A 22,500-nucleotide genomic window follows, 5' to 3' on the forward strand; every position below is an offset into this window, starting at 1 on the left:
CTCTCTCTCTGTGTCTTTCTCCCTCTCTGTCTTCCTCTCTCCCTCTGTCTCCCTCTCTCCCTCTGTCTCCCTCTCTCCCTCCCTCTCTCTGTCTTCCTCTGCCTCTCTCTCTCTGTCTTTCTCCCTCTCTGTCTTCCTCTCTCCCTCCCTCTGTCTTCCTCTGCCTCTCTCTCTCTCTGTCTTTCTCCCTCTCCAGTTCCCCACATTAAACGCGAACATTCCTCCATCCCGAATCGGTAAAGTTTGATTGAAGTGACACTAACCTGGTTGAGGAGACAGTGGAAGAGAATGAGGGGGAATCCGGGCGGCTGCTTCATGCTGGAGGGGGTGTTGGAGCTGGAGTCCTGGTCGGTTCCCTGCTGCCTGTTCCCGGGGGAGACGGGGATAAGCTGCCGGTTCTGGAGAAGCTGCACACGGACTGAGCTCCGACTCCCAGAGCCGGCACTGCGCAAACTCCCGACACATCCTGTAACACACCCACCCTGAGGTCCTGAGGGCAACGGACCAGTGACCCCTCCCCAGATACCCCTCTCCACCCAGAGACCCCTCCCCAGATACCCCTCTCTACCTAGAGACCCCTCCCCAGATACCCTTATCCACCCAGAGACCCCTCCCCAGATACCCTCTACCCAGTGACCCCTCCCCAGATACCCCTCTACCCAGTGACCCCTCCCCAGATACCCTCTACCCAGTGACCCCTCCCCAGATACCCCTCTCTACCTAGAGACCCCTCCCCAGATACCCTTATCCACCCAGAGACCCCTCCCCAGATACCCCTCTCTACCCAGAGACCCCTCCCCAGATACCCTTATCCACCCAGAGACCCCTCCCCAGATACCCCTCTCCACCCAGAGACCCCTCCCCAGATACCCCTCTCTACCCAGAGACCCCTCCCCAGATACCTCTCCACCCAGAGACCCCTCCCCAGATACCCCTCTCTACCCAGAGACCCCTCCCCAGATACCTCTCCACCCAGTGACCCCTCCCCAGATACCCTCTACCCAGAGACCCCTCCCCAGATACCCTCTACCCAGTGACCCCTCCCCAGATACCCCTCTCTACCCAGAGACCCCTCCCCAGATACCCCTCTCCACCCAGAGACCCCTCCCCAGATACCCCTCTCTACCCAGAGACCCCTCCCCAGATACCTCTCCACCCAGAGACCCCTCCCCAGATACCCCTCTCTACCCAGAGACCCCTCCCCAGATACCCCTCTCTACCCAGAGACCCCTCCCCAGATACCTCTCCACCCAGTGACCCCCTCCCCAGATACCCTCTACCCAGAGACCCCTCCCCAGATACCCTTATCCACCCAGAGACCCCTCCCCAGATACCCCTCTCCACCCAGAGACCCCTCCCCAGATACCCCTCTCTACCCAGAGACCCCTCCCCAGATACCTCTCCACCCAGAGACCCCTCCCCGGATACCCTCTACCCAGAGACCCCTCCCCAGATACCCTCTACCCAGAGACCCCTCCCCAGATACCCTCTACCCAGAGACCCCTCCCCAGATACCTCTCCACCCAGAGACCCCTCCCCAGATACCTCTCTACCTAGACCCCTCCCCAGATACCCTTATCCACCCAGAGACCCCTCCCCAGATACCCCTCTCTACCTAGAGACCCCTCCCCAGATACCTCTCCACCCAGAGACCCCTCCCCAGATACCTCTCCACCCAGAGACCCCTCCCCAGATACCCCTCTCCACCCAGAGACCCCTCCCCAGATACCCTCTACCCAGAGACCCCTCCCCAGATACCTCTCCACCCAGAGACCCCTCCCCAGATACCTCTCCACCCAGAGACCCCTCCCCAGATACCCTCTACCCAGTGACCCCTCCCCAGATACCCCTCTCTACCTAGAGACCCCTCCCCAGATACCTCTCCACCCAGAGACCCCTCCCCAGATACCTCTCCACCCAGAGACCCCTCCCCAGATACCCTCTACCCAGTGACCCCTCCCCAGATACCCCTCTCTACCTAGAGACCCCTCCCCAGATACCCTTATCCACCCAGAGACCCCTCCCCAGATACCCTCTACCCAGAGACCCCTCCCCAGATACCTCTCCACCCAGAGACCCCTCCCCAGATACCTCTCCACCCAGAGACCCCTCCCCAGATACCCTCTACCCAGTGACCCCTCCCCAGATACCTCTCCACCCAGAGACCCCTCCCCAGATACCTCTCCACCCAGAGACCCCTCCCCAGATACCTCTCCACCCAGAGACCCCTCCCCAGATACCCTCTACCCAGTGACCCCTCCCCAAATACCCCTCTCTACCTAGAGACACCTCCCCAGATACCCTTATCCACCCAGAGACCCCTCCCCAGATACCTCTCCACCCAGAGACCCCTCCCCAGATACCATCTACCCAGTGACCCCTCCCCAGATACCCCTCTACCCAGTGACCCCTCCCCAGATACCCTTCTCTACCTAGAGACCCCTCCCCAGATACCCTTATCCACCCAGAGACCCCTCCCCAGATACCCCTCTACCCAGTGACCCCTCCCCAGATACCCCTCTCTACCTAGAGACCCCTCCCCAGATACCCTTATCCACCCAGAGACCCCTCCCCAGATACCTCTCCACCCAGAGACCCCTCCCCAGATACCCTCTACCCAGAGACCCCTCCCCAGATACCTCTCCACCCAGTGACCCCTCCCCAGATACCCCTCTACCCAGTGACCCCTCCCCAGATACCCTTATCCACCCAGAGACCCCTCCCCAGATACCCTTCTCCACCCAGAGACCCCTCCCCAGATACCCCTTCCCCAGATACCCCTCTCTACCTAGAGACCCCTTCCCCAGATACCCCTCTCCACCCAGAGACCCCTCCCCAGATACCCCTTCCCCAGATACCCCTCTCCACCCAGAGACCCCTCCCCAGATACCCCTTCCCCAGAGACCCCTCCCCAGATACCCTTCTCCACCCAGTGACCCCTCTACTCAGAGTCCCCTCCCCAGATACCCCTCTCCAATCAGAGACCCCTCCCCAGATACCCTTCTCCACCCAGAGACCCCTCCCCAGATACCCCTCTACCCAGTGACCCCTCTACTCAGAGTCCCCTCCCCAGATACCCCTCTCCAATCAGAGACCCCTCCCCAGATACCCTTCTCCACCCAGAGACCCCTCCCCAGATACCCTTCTCCACCCAGAGACCCCTCTACTCAGAGACCCCTCCCCAGATACCCCGCTCCACCCAGTGACCCCTCCCCCAGATACCCCTCTCCAATCAGTGACCCTTCCCCAGATACCCCTCTCCACCCAGTGACCCCTCCCCAGTGACCCCACCCCAGATACCCTTCCCCAGATACCCCTCTCCACTCAGCGACACCTCCCCAGATACCCCTCTACCCAGTGACCCCTCTACTCAGAGACCCCTCCCCAGATACCCCTCTACCCAGAGACCCCTCCCCAGATACACCTCTACCCAGAGACCCCTCTCCACCCAGAGACCCCTCCCCCAGATACCCCTCCCCAGATACTCCTCTCCACCCAGAGACCCCTTGCCAGATACCCCTCTACCCAGAGACCCCTTCCCCAGATACCTTCCACCCAAAGACCCCTCCCCAGATACCCCTCTACCCAGAGACCCCTCCCCAGATACACCTCTCCACCCAGAGACCCCTCCCCAGATACCCCTCTCCACCCAGAGACCCCTCCCCCAGAGACCCCTCTACCCAGAGACCCCTCCCCCCAGAGACCCCTCTCCACCCAGAGACCCCTCCCCCAGATAACCCCTCTACCAAGATACCCTTCTACCCAGAGACCCCTCCCCAGACACCCCTCTACTCAGAGACCCCTCCCCAGATACACCTCTCCACCCAGAGACCCCTCCCCAGATACCCCTCTACCCAGATACCCCTCCCCCAGATACCCCTCTCCACCCAGAGACCCCTCCCCCAGAGACCCCTCTACCCAGAGACCCCTCCCCTCAGAGACCCCTCTCCACCCAGAGACCCCTCCCCCCAGAGACCCCTCTCCACCCAGAGACCCCTCCCCAGATACCCCTCTACCCAGAGACCCCTCCCCAGATAACCTCCTCCCCCAGAGTCCCCTCCCCCAGATAACCCCTCTACCAAGATACCCTTCTACCCAGAGACCCCTCCCCAGATACCCCTCTACTCAACCCCTCCCCCAGATACCCTTCTCCACCCAAAGATCCCTCCCCAGATACCCCTTTACTCAGAGGCCCCTCCCCCAGATACCCCACTACCCAGAGACACCTCCCCAGATACCCCTCTCCACCCAGAGACCCCTTCCCCATATACCCCTCTACCCAGAGACCCCTTCCCCAGATACCCTCCACCCAAAGACCCCTCCCCAGATACCCTTCTACCCAGATACCCCTCCCCATATACCCCCTCCCAGATAACCCCCTCTACCCAGATAACCCCCTCCCACAGATACCCCTCTACCCAAAGACCCCTCCCCAAGATACCCTCTCTACCCAGTGACCCCTCCCCAAGATACCCCTCTACCAAGAGACCCCTCCCCAGATAACCTCCTCCCCCAGAGACCCCTCCCCCAGATAACCCCTCTACCAAGATACCCTTCTACCCAGAGACCCCTCCCCAGATACCCCCTCCCCCAGATAACCCCCTCTGCCCAGATAACCCCCTCCCACAGATAACCCCCTCCCCAGATACACCTCTACCCAGAGACCCCTCTCCACCCAGAGACCCCTCCCCCAGATACCCCTCTCCACCCAGTGACCCCTCCCCCAGAGTCCCCTCTACCCAGAGACCCTCCCCCAGATACCCCTCTACCCAGAGACCCCTCCGCAAGATACCCCTCTACCCAGAGACCCCTCCCCAGATACCCTTCTCCACCCAGAGACCCCTCCCCAGATACCCCTCTACCCAGTGACCCCTCTACTCAGAGTCCCCTCCCCAGATACCCCTCTCCAATCAGAGACCCCTCCCCAGATACCCTTCTCCACCCAGAGACCCCTCCCCAGATACCCCTCTCTACCCAGAGACCCCTCCCCAGATACCTCTCCACCCAGTGACCCCTCCCCAGATACCCTCTACCCAGAGACCCCTCCCCAGATACCCTTATCCACCCAGAGACCCCTCCCCAGATACCCCTCTCCACCCAGAGACCCCTCCCCAGATACCCCTCTCTACCCAGAGACCCCTCCCCAGATACCTCTCCACCCAGAGACCCCTCCCCGGATACCCTCTACCCAGAGACCCCTCCCCAGATACCCTCTACCCAGAGACCCCTCCCCAGATACCCTCTACCCAGAGACCCCTCCCCAGATACCTCTCCACCCAGAGACCCCTCCCCAGATACCTCTCTACCTAGACCCCTCCCCAGATACCCTTATCCACCCAGAGACCCCTCCCCAGATACCCCTCTCTACCTAGAGACCCCTCCCCAGATACCTCTCCACCCAGAGACCCCTCCCCAGATACCTCTCCACCCAGAGACCCCTCCCCAGATACCCCTCTCCACCCAGAGACCCCTCCCCAGATACCCTCTACCCAGAGACCCCTCCCCAGATACCTCTCCACCCAGAGACCCCTCCCCAGATACCTCTCCACCCAGAGACCCCTCCCCAGATACCCTCTACCCAGTGACCCCTCCCCAGATACCCCTCTCTACCTAGAGACCCCTCCCCAGATACCTCTCCACCCAGAGACCCCTCCCCAGATACCTCTCCACCCAGAGACCCCTCCCCAGATACCCTCTACCCAGTGACCCCTCCCCAGATACCCCTCTCTACCTAGAGACCCCTCCCCAGATACCCTTATCCACCCAGAGACCCCTCCCCAGATACCCTCTACCCAGAGACCCCTCCCCAGATACCTCTCCACCCAGAGACCCCTCCCCAGATACCTCTCCACCCAGAGACCCCTCCCCAGATACCCTCTACCCAGTGACCCCTCCCCAGATACCTCTCCACCCAGAGACCCCTCCCCAGATACCTCTCCACCCAGAGACCCCTCCCCAGATACCTCTCCACCCAGAGACCCCTCCCCAGATACCCTCTACCCAGTGACCCCTCCCCAAATACCCCTCTCTACCTAGAGACCCCTCCCCAGATACCCTTATCCACCCAGAGACCCCTCCCCAGATACCTCTCCACCCAGAGACCCCTCCCCAGATACCATCTACCCAGTGACCCCTCCCCAGATACCCCTCTACCCAGTGACCCCTCCCCAGAGACCCCTCTCCACCCAGAGACCCCTCCCCCAGATACCCCTCTCCACCCGTGACCCCTCCCCCAGAGTCCCCTCTACCCAGAGACCCTCCCCCAGATACCCCTCTACCCAGAGGACCCCTCCGCAAGATACCCCTCTACCCAGAGACCCCTCCCCAGATACCCTTCTCCACCCAGAGACCCCTCCCCAGATACCCCTCTACCCAGTGACCCCCTCTACTCAGAGTCCCCTCCCCAGATACCCCTCTCCAATCAGAGACCCCTCCCCAGATACCCTTCTCCACCCAGAGACCCCTCCCCAGATACCCCTCTTCTAACCCAGAGGACCCCCTCCCCAGATACCTCTCCACCCAGTGACCCCTCCCCAGATACCCTCTACCCAGAGACCCCTCCCCAGATACCCTTATCCACCCAGAGACCCCTCCCCAGATACCCTCTCCACCCAGAGACCCCTCCCCAGATACCCCTCTCTACCCAGAGACCCCTCCCCAGATACCTCTCCACCCAGAGACCCCTCCCCGGATACCCTCTACCCAGAGACCCCTCCCCAGATACCCTCTACCCAGAGACCCCCTCCCCAGATACCCTCTACCCAGAGACCCCTCCCCAGATAACCTCTCCACCCAGAGACCCCTCCCCAGATACCTCTCTACCTAGACCCCTCCCCAGATACCCTTATCCACCCAGAGACCCCTCCCCAGATACCCCTCTCTACCTAGAGACCCCTCCCCAGATACCTCTCCACCCAGAGACCCCTCCCCAGATACCTCTCCACCAGAGACCCCTCCCCAGATACCCCTCTCCACCCAGAGACCCCTCCCCAGATACCCTCTACCCAGAGACCCCTCCCCAGATAACCTCTCCACCCAGAGACCCCTCCCCAGATACCTCTCCACCCAGAGACCCCTCCCCAGATACCCTCTACCCAGTGACCCCTCCCAGATACCCCTCTCTACCTAGAGGACCCCTCCCCAGATACCTCTCCACCCAGAGACCCCTCCCCAGATACCTCTCCACCCAGAGACCCCTCCCCAGATACCCTCTACCCAGTGACCCCTCCCCAGATACCCCTCTCTACCTAGAGGACCCCTCCCCAGATACCCTTATCCACCCAGAGACCCCTCCCCCAGATACCCTCTACCCAGAGACCCCTCCCCAGATACCTCTCCACCCAGAGACCCCTCCCCAGATACCTCTCCACCCAGAGACCCCTCCCCAGATACCCTCTACCCAGTGACCCCCTCCCCCAGATACCTCTCCACCCAGAGACCCCTCCCCAGATACCTCTCCACCCAGAGACCCCTCCCCAGATACCTCTCCACCAGAGACCCCTCCCCAGATACCCTCTACCCATGACCCCTCCCAAATACCCCTCTCTACCTAGAGACCCCCTCCCCAGACACCCAGAGACCCCTCCCCAGATACCTCTCCACCCAGAGACCCCTCCCCAGATACCATCTACCCAGTGACCCCTCCCCAGATACCCCTCTACCCAGTGACCCCTCCCCAGATACCCCTCTCTACCTAGAGACCCCTCCCCAGATACCCTTATCCACCCAGAGACCCCTCCCCAGATACCCCTCTACCCAGTGACCCCTCCCCAGATACCCCTCTCTACCTAGAGACCCCTCCCCAGATACCCTTATCCACCCAGAGACCCCTCCCCAGATACCTCTCCACCCAGAGACCCCTCCCCAGATACCCTCTACCCAGAGACCCTCCCCAGATACCTCTCCACCCAGTGACCCCTCCCAGATACCCCTCTACCCAGTGACCCCTCCCCAGATACCCTTATCCACCCAGAGACCCCTCCCCAGATACCCTTCTCCACCCAGAGACCCCTCCCCAGATACCCCTTCCCCAGATACCCCTCTCTACCTAGAGACCCCTTCCCCAGATACCCTCTCCACCCAGAGACCCCTCCCCAGATACCCCTTCCCCAGATACCCCTCTCCACCAGAGACCCCTCCCCAGATACCCCTTCCCCAGAGACCCCTCCCCAGATACCCTTCTCCACCCAGTGACCCCTCTACTCAGAGTCCCCTCCCCAGATACCCCTCTCCAATCAGAGACCCCTCCCCAGATACCCTTCTCCACCCAGAGACCCCTCCCCAGATACCCCTCTACCCAGTGACCCCTCTACTCAGAGTCCCCTCCCCAGATACCCCTCTCCAATCAGAGACCCCTCCCCAGATACCCTTCTCCACCCAGAGACCCCTCCCCAGATACCCTTCTCCACCCAGAGACCCCTCTACTCAGAGACCCCTCCCAGATACCCCGCTCCACCCAGTGACCCCTCCCCCAGATACCCCTCTCCAATCAGTGACCCTTCCCCAGATACCCCTCTCCACCCAGTGACCCCTCCCCAGTGACCCCACCCCAGATACCCTTCCCCAGATACCCCTCTCCACTCAGCGACACCTCCCCAGATACCCCTCTACCCAGTGACCCCTCTACTCAGAGACCCCTCCCCAGATACCCCTCTACCCAGAGACCCCTCCCCAGATACACCTCTACCCAGAGACCCCTCTCCACCCAGAGACCCCTCCCCCAGATACCCCTCCCCAGATACTCCTCTCCACCCAGAGACCCCTTGCCAGATACCCCTCTACCCAGAGACCCCTTCCCAGATACCTTCCACCCAAAGACCCCTCCCCAGATACCCCTCTACCCAGAGACCCCTCCCCAGATACACCTCTCCACCCAGAGACCCCTCCCCAGATACCCCTCTCCACCCAGAGACCCCTCCCCCAGAGACCCCTCTACCCAGAGACCCCTCCCCCCAGAGACCCCTCTCCACCCAGAGACCCCTCCCCCAGATAACCCCTCTACCAAGATACCCTTCTACCCAGAGACCCCTCCCCAGACACCCCTCTACTCAGAGACCCCTCCCCAGATACACCTCTCCACCCAGAGACCCCTCCCCAGATACCCCTCTACCCAGATACCCCTCCCCCAGATACCCCTCTCCACCCAGAGACCCCTCCCCCAGAGACCCCTCTACCCAGAGACCCCTCCCCTCAGAGACCCTCTCCACCCAGAGACCCCTCCCCCCAGAGACCCCTCTCCACCCAGAGACCCCTCCCCAGATACCCCTCTACCCAGAGACCCCTCCCCAGATAACCTCCTCCCCCAGAGTCCCCTCCCCCAGATAACCCCTCTACCAAGATACCCTTCTACCCAGAGACCCCTCCCAGATACCCCTCTACTCAACCCCTCCCCCAGATACCCTTCTCCACCCAAAGATCCCTCCCCAGATACCCCTTTACTCAGAGGCCCCTCCCCCAGATACCCCACTACCCAGAGACACCTCCCAGATACCCCTCTCCACCCAGAGACCCCTTCCCCATATACCCCTCTACCCAGAGACCCCTTCCCCAGATACCCTCCACCCAAAGACCCCTCCCCAGATACCCTTCTACCCAGATACCCCTCCCCATATACCCCCTCCCAGATAACCCCCTCTACCCAGATAACCCCCTCCCACAGATACCCCTCTACCCAAAGACCCCTCCCCAAGATACCCTCTCTACCCAGTGACCCCTCCCCAAGATACCCCTCTACCAAGAGACCCCTCCCCAGATAACCTCCTCCCCCAGAGACCCCTCCCCCAGATAACCCCTCTACCAAGATACCCTTCTACCCAGAGACCCCTCCCCAGATACCCCCTCCCCCAGATAACCCCCTCTGCCCAGATAACCCCCTCCCACAGATAACCCCCTCCCCAGATACACCTCTACCCAGAGACCCCTCTCCACCCAGAGACCCCTCCCCCAGATACCCCTCTCCACCAGTGACCCCTCCCCCAGAGTCCCCTCTACCCAGAGACCCTCCCCCAGATACCCCTCTACCCAGAGACCCCTCCGCAAGATACCCCTCTACCCAGAGACCCCTCCCCAGATACCCTTCTCCACCCAGAGACCCCTCCCCAGATACCCCTCTACCCAGTGACCCCTCTACTCAGAGTCCCCTCCCCAGATACCCCTCTCCAATCAGAGACCCCTCCCCAGATACCCTTCTCCACCCAGAGACCCTCCCCAGATACCCTTCTCCACCCAGAGACCCCTCTACTCAGAGACCCCTCCCCAGATACCCCGCTCCACCCAGTGACCCCTCCCCCAGATACCCCTCTCCAATCAGTGACCCTTCCCCAGATACCCCTCTCCACCCAGTGACCCCTCCCCAGTGACCCCACCCCAGATACCCTTCCCCAGATACCCCTCTCCACTCAGCGACACCTCCCCAGATACCCCTCTACCCAGTGACCCCTCTACTCAGAGACCCCTCCCCAGATACCCCTCTACCCAGAGACCCCTCCCCAGATACACCTCTACCCAGAGACCCCTCTCCACCCAGAGACCCCTCCCCCAGATACCCTCCCCAGATACTCCTCTCCACCCAGAGACCCCTTGCCAGATACCCCTCTACCCAGAGACCCTTCCCCAGATACCTTCCACCCAAAGACCCCTCCCCAGATACCCCTCTACCCAGAGACCCCTCCCCAGATACACCTCTCCACCCAGAGACCCCTCCCCAGATACCCCTCTCCACCCAGAGACCCTCCCCCAGAGACCCCTCTACCCAGAGACCCCTCCCCCAGAGACCCCTCTCCACCCAGAGACCCCTCCCCCAGATAACCCCTCTACCAAGATACCCTTCTACCCAGAGACCCCTCCCAGACACCCCTCTACTCAGAGACCCCTCCCCAGATACACCTCTCCACCCAGAGACCCCTCCCCAGATACCCCTCTACCCAGATACCCCTCTCCACCCAGAGACCCCTCCCCAGAGACCCCTCTACCCAGAGACCCTCCCCTCAGAGACCCCTCTCCACCCAGAGACCCCTCCCCCAGAGACCCTCTCCACCCAGAGACCCCTCCCCAGATACCCCTCTACCCAGAGACCCCTCCCCAGATAACCTCCTCCCCCAGAGTCCCCTCCCCCAGATAACCCCTCTACCAAGATACCCTTCTACCCAGAGACCCCTCCCCAGATACCCCTCTACTCAACCCCTCCCCCAGATACCCTTCTCCACCCAAAGATCCCTCCCCAGATACCCCTTTACTCAGAGGCCCCTCCCCCAGATACCCCACTACCCAGAGACACCTCCCCAGATACCCCTCTCCACCCAGAGACCCCTTCCCCATATACCCCTCTACCCAGAGACCCTTCCCCAGATACCCTCCACCCAAAGACCCCTCCCCAGATACCCTTCTACCCAGATACCCCTCCCCATATACCCCCTCCCAGATAACCCCCTCTACCCAGATAACCCCCTCCCACAGATACCCCTCTACCCAAAGACCCCTCCCCAAGATACCCTCTCTACCCAGTGACCCCTCCCCAAGATACCCCTCTACCAAGAGACCCCTCCCCAGATAACCTCCTCCCCCAGAGACCCCTCCCCCAGATAACCCCTCTACCAAGATACCCTTCTACCCAGAGACCCCTCCCCAGATACCCCCTCCCCCAGATAACCCCCTCTGCCCAGATAACCCCCTCCCACAGATAACCCCCTCCCCAGATACACCTCTACCCAGAGACCCCTCTCCACCCAGAGACCCCTCCCCCAGATACCCCTCTCCACCCAGTGACCCCTCCCCCAGAGTCCCCTCTACCCAGAGACCCTCCCCCAGATACCCCTCTACCCAGAGACCCCTCCGCAAGATACCCCTCTACCCAGAGACCCCTCCCCAGATACCCCTCCCCATATACCCCCTCCCCCAGATAACCCCCTCTGCCCAGATAACCCCCTCTGCCCAGATAACCCCCTCCCACAGATAACCCTCTCCCAGATAACCCCCTCACCAGATACCCCTCTACCCAGAGACCCCTCTCCACCCAGAGACCCCTCCCCCAGATACCCCTCTCCACCCAGACCCCTCCCCCAGAGACCCCTCTACCCAGAGACCCCTCCCCCCAGAGACCCCTCTCCACCCAGAGACCCCTCCCCCAGATACCCCTCTACCCAGAGACCCCTCCCCCAGATACCCCTCTACCCAGAGACCCTCCCCAAGATACCCTCTCTACCCAGTGACCCCTCCGCAAGATACCCCTCTACCAAGAGATCCCTCCCCAGATAACCTCCTCCCCCAGAGACCCCTCCCCAGATTACCCCTCTACCAAGATACCCTTATACCAAGAGACCCCTCCCCAGATAACCTCCTCCCCCAGAGACCCCTCCCCCAGATAACCCCTCTACCAAGATACCTTCTACCCAGATACCCCCTCTACCCAGATACCCCCTTCCCCAGATAACCCCCTCCCACAGATAACCCTCTACCCAGATAACCCCCTCCCCAGAGACCCCTCTACCCAGAAAACCCCTCCCCCAGATAACCCCCTCTACTCAGATAACCCCCTCCCCCAGATACCCACTCTACCCAGAAAACCCCTCCCCCCCCAGATAACCCCTACCCCAGATACCCCCTCTACCCAGATAACCCCCTCCCCCAGATACCCCTCTACCCAGATAACCACCTCCCCCAGATACCCCCCTCCCCAGATACCCCTCTACCCAGTTACCCTCCTCTACCCAGATAACCCCCTCCCCCAGATACCCCTCTATCCAGTTTCCCCCCTCCCCCCAAGAACCCCATCTACCCAGAGAACCCCCCTCCCCCAGATAGCCCCCTCCCCCAGATACCCCCCTCTACCCAGATAACCCCCTCCCCCAGATAACCCCCTCTACCCAGATAACCCCCACCCGCCAGATTCTACCCAGATAACCCCCTCCCCTCCCCCAGATACCCCCTCGCCAGATACCCCCTCCCCCAGATATCCCCCTCCGCTAGATACTCTACCCAGAGCCCCCCTCCCCCAGAAATCTAGCCTCCCTCTACCCCCTCTACCCAGATACCTCCTCCCCAGAGACCCTCTCGACCCAGATTTCCCCCTCCCCCACATACTCCCTCCCCAGATACCCCCTAACCCTGCCAGCTACCCCTCCCCCTTAAATGCCCCCTACCCACTGCAAATACCACAATCCCCTGCCAGATATACCCTCCACCCAAATCCCCCTCCCCGTCAGATACCTCCACTGCACACCCTACCTTAAACTCCCCTCAAACACAGACCCTTAAATACACAAACACAGACTCCAACACACCCACCCCTGGGGTCCTGAGCTCAAAACCCTGCCAGATACCCCAACACAGACCATAGATAGCACCAAATACAAACCCTAAATACCCCAAATGCAGACCTTAAAATCAACCCAAAACACAAACCCGTAAATATTCCCTCAACACAGGCCCTTAAATACCCTTAAACACAGCTCATTCCCCCGGCCCCCTTGCTACAAGTTACCCTGAGGCCGTGTGAAGTCACTCATTGCCAAACAGGCAGGGTTTAAAAATATATATATATATATATATATTTATTGCACTCAGACTTTTATTGCACTGCGGTTTAAAACAAAAGGGGGAGAAAAAAAATTACTGTTCAAACAATCCACTTCTCATTTAATTCCAGCCAGAAATCTGGGAAATAAATTATTTTTAAAAATCGGCTTTTAAGTAAACGAGGACATCTTACTGCCCCCACCCAGTCAACAACTCAGTCAGATAACTTGAAATCCGGATTAGAATGGAGAGTTTGCTCTGAACTCGGTGGCCAGTTCCCAGTCAGTATCGGCAGGGGGGGGGGGGGGGGGGGGGGAAGAGTGCGAGAATTAAGGGAGAGGATGGGAGAGAGGCGCGCCGGGAACTGGAAGGCGTCTGAAGTCGTTGCTGACACACGAAGGGTCACTGTCCTGAAACGTTAACCCTGCTTCTCTCTCCACAGATGCTGCCCGACCCGCTGAGTATTTCCAGCATTTATTCAGACTTCCAGCCTCCGCTTTTCGTGTGTGTTTCAGTGATGTTGGCCGAGGGATAAATATCGGCCCCAGGGAGAACTCCCCTCACCCCACCCCCTCCACACTCCCCGACCCCCGCACTTCTTCCAATAGTGGCCGAGGGATCTTTTACACCCACCCGACAGGGCAGACGTGGGCTCGGATTAATGTCTCATCAGAAAGACGGCACCTCCGACAGTGTGGCGCTCCCTCAGTACTGACTCTCCGACAGTGCGGCGCTCCCTCAGTACTGACTCTCCGACAGTGCGGCGCTCCCTCAGTACTGACCCTCCGACAGTGTGGCGCTCCCTTAGTACTGACCCTCCGACAGTGCGGCACTCCCTCAGTACTGACCCTCCGACAGTGTGGCGCTCCCTCAGTACTGACTCTCCGACAGTGCGGCGCTCCCTCAGTACTGACCCTCCGACAGTGCGGCGCTCCCTCAGTACTGACCCTCCGACAGCGCGGCGCTCCCTCAGTACTGAGCCGCCGACAGTGCGGCACCCCCTCAGTACTGACTCTCCAACAGCGCGGCGCTCCCTCAGTACTGACCCTCCGACAGCGCGGCGCTCCCTCAGTACTGACCCTCCGACAGTGCGGCGCTCCCTCAGTACTGACCTTCCGACAGCGCGGCGCTCCCTCAGTACTGACCCTCCGACAGTGCGGCGCTCCCTCAGCACTGACCTTCCGACAGCGCGGCGCTCCCTCAGCACTGACCCTCCGACAATGCGGCGCTCCCTCAGTACTGACCTTCCGACAGTGCGGCACTCCCTCAGTACTGCACTGAAGCGTCAGCCTGGATTTTTCTGCTCAAACCCAATCCTCTGACTCGAGGTTGGCTCTTACCTGGAGAACCGCAGATGAAAGGCCAATCTGACGTGCTCTTAGGTTAGAGGAGGTGGAGGGCAGGCAAGCAGGGGGTCGGCGCAGGGCAATTAAAAAAAACACAGTTGTTTTCCTTGGAGTAGAGAAGGCTGAGTGGGCACCTGATAGAGGTAACATAAACATATGAGGGGCATTGGTGGGATAGACAGGAAGAAACAGTTTCCCTTAGCGGGAGGGGTCAATAACCAGGAGGGATAGATTTAAGGTAAGGGGCAGGAGGTTTAGAGGGGATTTGAGGAAAGATAAGAACAGGGGTAATCGATCATGTGAAGTTTCAGCTACACTTCTAATTATCTACTGCCACGTTGTGGCTGAGAGTGAACGTACAGCCAAGTGGGCATAAAGGACTGGCTTTGCCCAATGAATCATACAGTACAGGAGTCCATTCGGCCCCTCCTGCCTGTGCTAGCCCTTTGGAAAGATCTATCCAATTAGTCCCAGCTCCCCCCTCCTGCTCTTTTCCCCCCCACGTCACTGCAAATTTTTCCCCCTTCCAGTATTTATCCAATTCCCCCCTTTTGAAAGTTACTATTGAATCTGCTTCCACCGCCCTTTCAAGCAGCGCGTTCCAGATCACAGCAACTCCCCGCGTTAAAAAATTCTGCTCATCTCCCTCAGTACTGACCCTCCGACAGTGCGGCACTCCCTCAGTACTGACCCTCCGACAGTGCGGCACTCCCTCAGTACTGACCCTCCGACAGCGTGGCGCTCCCTCAGCGCTGACCCTCTGACAGCGTGGCGCTCCCTCAGCGCTGACCCCCCGACAGCGCAGCTCTCCCTCAGCGCCGACCCTCCGACAGCGCGGCGCTCCCTCAGCGCTGCGCTCAGGGTTCCCGAAGTCTCGCCGTCACTCGGGGCTTTCCCTCACCTCAACGTCCGGGTCTGGTGCAGACTAATTGATAGGGGGTCGATCGCTGAGAGTGGTGTGTAACTCCACGACGGGGCAGGAGGAGAGTTCGATGACCCCTTGGACAATTCCTGTCATCATCCCCGAAGCTTCTCACTCATTGAGCCTGTCCAGCGTTTCACAGGCTCACAACCCCAGCGATCCCCGTGCCGTTCTACTCGATCTCTCCTCATGGGGACAACCCTCTCTCATCCCAGGATTCAGTCTAGCGAACTTTCGTTGCGCCCCCCCACTCTCTAAGGCAAGAACGTCCTTCCTTCGGTAAGGAGATCGAAACTGCACACCGCACTCCAGGTGTGGTCTCAATTGCAGGACTTCCTCACTCTTACACTCCGAACCCCCCACCCCCCTTGCGATAAAGGCCAGTGTAACATCTGCCTTCCTAACTGCTGAGCCTGGGTGTTAACTTACTGCGTTCCTCGTAAGAATACGCCCAGGTCTTTCCGAACAACACGGTAGATAAGTCCCCAGGGCCTGATATGATCTACCCTAGAATACTGAGGGAGGCAAGGGAAGAAATTGCTGGGGCCTTGACAGAAATCTTTGCATCCTCATTGGCTACAGGTGAGGTCCCAGAGGACTGGAAAATAGCCAATGTTATTCCTTTGTTTAAGAAGGGTGGTAAGGATAATCCAGGAAATGATAGGCCGGTGAGCCTTACGTCAGTGGTAGGGAAACTATTAGAGAGGATTATTCGGGACAGGATTTATTCCCATTTGGAAACAAACAAACTTATTAGCGAGAGACAGCATGGTTTTGTGAAGGGGAGGTCGCGTCTTACTAATTTGATTGAGTTTTTTGAGGAAGTGACGAAGATGATTGATGAGGGAAGGGCGGTGGATGTTGTCTATATGGACTTTAGTAAAGCCTTTGACAAGGTCCCGCATGGCAGACTGGTGCAAAAGGTGAAGTCACACGGGATCAGAGGTGAGCTGGCAAGATGGATACAGAACTGGCTCAGTCACAGAAGACAGAGGGTAACAGTAGATGGGTGTTTTTCTGAATGGAGGGATGTGACTAGTGGTGTTCCGCAGGGATCAGTGCTGGGACCTTTGCTGTTTGTAGTATATATAAATGATTTGGAGGAAAATGTAGCTGGTCTGATCAGTAAGTTTGCGGACGACACAAAGGTTGGTGGAGTTGCGGATAATGATGAGGATTGTCAGAGGATACAGCAGGATATCGATCGGTTGGAGACTTGGGCGGAGAAATGGCAGATGGAGTTTAATCCGGACAAATGTGAGGTAATGCATTTTGGAAGGTCTAATGCAGGTGGGAAGTATACAGTAAATGGCAGAACCCTTAGGAGTATTGACAGGCAGAGAGATCTGGGCGTACAGGTCCACAGGTCACTGAAAGTGGCAACGCAGGTGGATAAGGTAGTCAAGAAGGCATACGGCATGCTTGCCTTCATCGGTCAGGGCATAGAGTATAAAAATTGGCAAGTCATGTTGCAGCTGTACAGAACCTTAGTTAGGCCACACTTAGAATATTGCGTGCAATTCTGGTCGCCACACTACCAGAAGGACGTGGAGGCTTTGGAGAGGGTACAGAGGAGGTTTACCAGGATGTTGCCTGGTCTGGAGGGCATTAGCTATGAGGAGAGGTTGGATAAACTCGGATTGTTTTCACTGGAACGACGGAGGTGGAGGGGCGACATGATAGGGCGACATGATAGAGATTTACAAAGTTATGAGCGGAATGGACAGAGTGGATAGTCAGAAGCTTTTTCCCAGGGTGGAAGAGTCAGTTACTAGGGGACATAGGTTTAAGGTGCGAGGGGCAAAGTTTAGAGGGGATGTGCGAGGCAAGTTTTTTTTTTTACACAGAGGGTGGTGAGTGCCTGGAACTTGCTGCCGGGGGAGGTGGTGGAAGCAGGTACGATAGAGACGTTTAAGAGACATCTTGACAAATACATGAATAGGATGGGAATAGAGGGATATGGACCCCGGAAGTGCAGAAGGTGTTAGTTTCGGCAGGCATCAAGATCGGCGCAGGCTTGGAGGGCCGAATGGCCTGTTCCTGTGCTGTACTGTTCTTTGTTCAACACTTAAGTTTTAAAAAACCCCCCAAGATTCTGTTTCTCGAACAGGAGGAATAAATAAAGCACGCCCCAAACATCTGGAATAAGTACCATTATCTTTTATTTTATTACAATGTTTTGTGTTATTTACTGGTGGAATATTCCAGAGAGAGAGAGAAAAAAAAACAAACAAACAAAATTAAACATTATTCCTTCTGCAAAGTGTAAAATGAATTGATGTCATGCACAGCCTGTACTCGAGCTGAGAGGGGAGAAAGAAGAAGACACGTAGAATTAAAAAGTCGCTAACCTTTAAAATATAAAACCATTCTCTGTTCTCCGTCGTCACGCAGACAGAACCAAAATATCGCAAAGGCTGGCCTGTACATTCTTCCGATGTGACTTTCTTCAAATGACACTCGGGTTAAGACAAAAGAGGGGGAGACAGAGAGAGAGAGAGAGAGAGAGAGAGAGAGACAGCGAGAGGGAGAGACAGAGAGAGAGACAGAGAGAGAGACAGGGAGAGAGAGAGGGAGAGAGACAGAGAGAGACAGAGAGAGAGAGACAGCGAGAGGGAGAGACACAGAGAGAGACAGAGGGAGACAGAGAGGGAGAGACACAGAGAGAGACAGAGAGAGAGGGAGAGAGACAGAGAGAGAGGGAGAGAGACAGAGGGGGAGAGACAGAGGGAGAGAGACAGAGACAGAGGGGGAGAGAGAGAGAGAGAGAGGCAGAGAGAGAGAGAGAAGGAGAGAGGGCTGCGGTGGCAAAACTCTACTGCTCTCCTGTCCATTACACTGAGTAACACAGGGCACCGCCTACAGAGTACCGGGGCGAGGGCTGGAGGTCCCGAGACCAGGGGGATGCGGTCAGGTCGGTCAGCAGGACGGCACGCCCGACAGCAGGGGCGGAGGCTCGGGAAGCGGAAAAAGGATCCGCCGGGTTTCGGGAGGGTGGGGAAGTGGGGGTCTGCGAACGGGACACAGCACGCACACACAAACATCTGCTCATTCTTTAAAAAAATTTATTGCATTTAAATATCTAAAACCCCTGCCCGGGCTGAAGACACGAAGCTCCCCTCACGGACGACCGCCCCTCCCGTCTCCTGGGCGGAAGACACTCTCGGAATTGACCTTGGGCGCGCACCCCTGCCCCTTCCGATTTAAGATTAAAACCTTCACTGCGCAGTTCCCCGAACAGAACCCTCCACCACCCCCCCCCCCCCACCCACGACCGGACTCCCTAAAAGAAAAAACTCGCGCGCGTAAACCCGAGACTCTTCTTAAAAACAGAAGGTTCCCTTGTACATTTCCTTTCTCATATGACAGAACGAGAGAGAAAGAGCGAGTGAGCGAGAGTGAAAGAGCGAGCGAGTGAGCGAGAGAGAGAGGGGGAGAGAGAGAGAACGAGGAAGAGGGGGAGGGAGGTGTGAAAGAGAAATCGCTCCCCCCCACCCCCCGACCCCCCCGACGTCAGAGGAGTAAATTCGGGAGAGCCTCCGTCAAAAGATTCCGTACCGTTCAGGCCACCTCCTTCCTGACCCCTGTGCACAAATGTTAACGCAAAATTAAACCAGGACCAGCCAGCCCTCCGACCGCGCCTCTGCTCTCCGAGAGCCAGCTGCCTTCGCGAGACAAAAAAAATTAAAAATCCAGATCGAGAGTCTGGCTGGGCGTCAAGTTCAAATCTCTCGTTACCGGAGTACTCCTTCCTTTTCCCGCTTCGGCAAGATACAAAATCCCGGGAAGAAACCCACATGACTACTGAGAATTGTTACACTGGAGGTAGTGGCAATGAAAAACTTAATAAACAAAACAAAAAATATATATTTAATACTGTGATCAGGTACAAAAGTAGTCCTTCAAACTTGTACATTTATACAGTGCTCGGTTTTTCTCGTTTTTTTTTTGTTGTTTTGTTTTTAATAAAACCTCCCCCCCCGCACGTGCCACCTTTGATTGCACCACCCCCCTCCCCACTTCCCACTTCCCCCTTCCCCATTGTATACAGGACACAGCAAAGGCAGACTGGTTTTCCGGTCTTACACCAACGGGTCACACAGGTCGTCATCTCCGCTGGCTGAAAGCAACTCCTTCTTCTCGTCCGTGCTGGTGAGGGAGTTTCGACTGCTGTGCGCTCCCATGTAGAGTGTGGCGTACACCGGATTGGTGAAGTTGGTGGGCTGTGGAAAGCGAGAGAGAGAGAGAGAGAGAGAGAGGGGGGTGCTCAGTAGAATCAATCCCGCCACAGACCTTCGAACGAGCGGGGGGGGGGGGGAGGGGAGCGCGCACAAAGCCTGAAGCCACCGACGTCTGGTTCAGAGCAGCGAGGGAGGGGGGAGAGTCTGCGCTGCGTGGGGCTTTGTGACCTTACCTTGTCGGGATCTAAGGTGTAGTCTGCGTCCAAGAGCTCTCCGGCCCCCTCATCGGGCTCGGCCTCGTACATGTTGTAAGTAGGATTCCCAATCTCCACATTCATTGTACCGTTGGTCATGCGTTGGTGCTGGAACCCTTTTGCGCTGCAGCGGAAAAACAAACAGATTAAAAATAATAAAACGGCATTGATTAAGTCCTGCCCCCCCCCCACCAAAAAAATCGAAACACACAGCTGGGCAACGCAGGCGCCTATCGAGAGACTGAAGTAAGTATACTTGGGGGTAGGAGCTGACGCACCCAACTCGCCCACTACAGCCAGACCCTCGAGGAGGCTGAAAACCAACATCGCTTTAAAAAAAAAACACACAGATGACCCGGTCATTTAGAACCGCAGAAAAGCTACAGCACAGGAAGAGGCCATTCGGCCCATCGCGTCTGCTTGGTGGGTGCTCTCCCTCTCTCTGGCTCTCGCCTCCCAGTCAGAAGGTTGAGGATTTAAGCCCCCCGCTCGCGACTACAGCCCCGTAAGCCAGGGCGACAGGCTCAGCGCAGGTACTGAGGGAGCGCCGCGCCGTCGGAGGGTCAGTACTGAGGGAGCGCCGCACTGTCGGAGGGTCAGTGCTGAGGGAGCGCCGCACTGTCGGGGGGTCACTACTGAGGGAGCGCCGCACTGTCGCAGGGTCAGTACTGAGGGAGCGCCGCACTGTCGGAGGGTCAGTACTGAGGGAGCGCCGCACTGTCGGAGGGTCAGTGCTGAGGGAGCGCCGCACTGTCGCAGGGTCAGTACCCAGGGAGCGCCACACTGTCGGAGGGTCAGTACTGAGGGAGTGCCGCACTGTCGCAGGGTCAGTACTGAGGGAGCGCCGCACTGTCGGAGGGTCAGTACTGAGGGAGCGCCACACTGTCGGAGGGTCAGTACTGAGGGAGCGCCGCACTGTCGCAGGGTCAGTACTGAGGGAGCGCCGCACTGTCGCAGGGTCAGTACTGAGGGAGCGCCGCACTGTCGCAGGGTCAGTACTGAGGGAGTGCCGCACTGTCGCAGGGTCACTAATAAATCCAATCGGGGAATTCAGGAGAAACGTCTTCACCCGGAGAGCGGTGAGAATGTGGGGACTCACTACCACAGGGAGTGGGTTGCGACGAACGGGCAGATGCATTTAATGGGGGGGGGGGGGGGAAGCTGGATAAACACACGAGGGAGAAAGGGATAGAAGGATATGGCGATGGGGGGGGGGGGGGAAAGATGAAGTTGGGGAGCGGGAGGAGGCTCGTGGGGAGCAGGGACACCGGCACGGAGCGGATGGAGCCGTCCGTGTTTTACCACCGACGTAGTTCGTCAAGACTTACCCGCGTGTTCGTCTTTTATACCAACTTACACCACCGATGGCCACAAGGATTAGAAGGATGAGGATAATAATTGGTACAATTATTGATGTAGTTTCTGAAATGGAGACACATTGGGGGTCATAAAACAGTTCAGCGTGGAAGGCGGTCATTTGGCACACTGACCGGTCCCTCCCACCGTCCACAAACACTCACTCCCTCCACCGCCGACGCACAGCGGCAGCAGTGTGTACCATCCACAAGATGCACTGCAGCAATGCTCCTTAGACAGCGCCGCCCAAACCCGCCACCTCGGAGGACGAGGGCAGCAGACGCCCGGGGAACACCGCCGCCCGCAAGTTCCCCTCCGAGCCACGCGCCACCCCGACTTGGAACGACACCGGCCGTTCCTCGACCGTCGCCGGCTCGAAACCCTGGAACTCCCTCCCTGACAGCACCGCGGGGGGGGGGGGGGGGGGGGGGTGGGTGTACCTACCCCCACACGCGGACTGCAGCGGTTCGAGAAGGCAGCTCGCCGCCACCTTCTCGAGGGGCGATTCGTGACGGGCAATAAACGCTGGCCTGGCCAGTGAAGCCCGCGTTCCCGTGAACGAATATAAATAGAAACACCCGAGGAAGGTTTTGAATGTTAGAAAAAAAAAGATCAACAGGGAAGAAAATGGAACTGAAAACTCGGAGAGGTGCACATACTTGAACCCACGGCTGCCTGTGCTTCCAACTCATCACACTGAGCCCCCGTCCAACCGACAACGCACCTGAAACAACACAAGACGGCCGACGGTCAACCCAGGGAGAATTTTTTTTTTAAAAAAAAGGTTGAGGAAAAAAAAAACCAAAGAGGCACAAGGTAATTCCAAAAGGTTGCCCAACCTGCACTCTGGTATCTCTGTCCCCTCGTTTATCTCGCAGGCCGCGTCGTTCCGGCAATAACCATCGCAGGTCAGGCAACTGGCGCTGATT

At 58.4% G+C, this 22,500-nt stretch overlaps 2 protein-coding genes across 2 annotated transcripts in view; both read right to left on the minus strand.

Annotated features, from left to right (window-relative positions):
* The window catches only part of LOC137358570 (neurexophilin-2-like), a 34,939-nt gene extending 15,360 nt beyond the window's left edge, over positions 1 to 19,579 (minus strand). The window contains exons 1-2 of the mRNA XM_068024558.1: positions 19,339 to 19,579; positions 264 to 466 (exon numbers count right to left, since the gene is read on the minus strand). Of these exons, the coding sequence (XP_067880659.1) occupies positions 264 to 466; positions 19,339 to 19,579 (444 nt within the window). The remainder of the gene's footprint in view (positions 1 to 263; positions 467 to 19,338) is intronic.
* The window catches only part of LOC137358572 (low-density lipoprotein receptor-related protein 1-like), a 51,775-nt gene continuing 47,193 nt past the window's right edge, over positions 17,919 to 22,500 (minus strand). The window contains 5 exon segments of the mRNA XM_068024559.1: positions 17,919 to 20,003; positions 20,195 to 20,339; positions 21,544 to 21,637; positions 22,231 to 22,295; positions 22,411 to 22,500. The exon segment at positions 22,411 to 22,500 is cut by the window's right edge and continues 15 nt beyond it. Of these exon segments, the coding sequence (XP_067880660.1) occupies positions 19,863 to 20,003; positions 20,195 to 20,339; positions 21,544 to 21,637; positions 22,231 to 22,295; positions 22,411 to 22,500 (535 nt within the window). The 3' untranslated portion in view covers positions 17,919 to 19,862.

The sequence above is a fragment of the Heterodontus francisci genome, chromosome X (genome assembly GCF_036365525.1).
Source record: "Heterodontus francisci isolate sHetFra1 chromosome X, sHetFra1.hap1, whole genome shotgun sequence".
NCBI lineage: Eukaryota > Metazoa > Chordata > Chondrichthyes > Heterodontiformes > Heterodontidae > Heterodontus > Heterodontus francisci.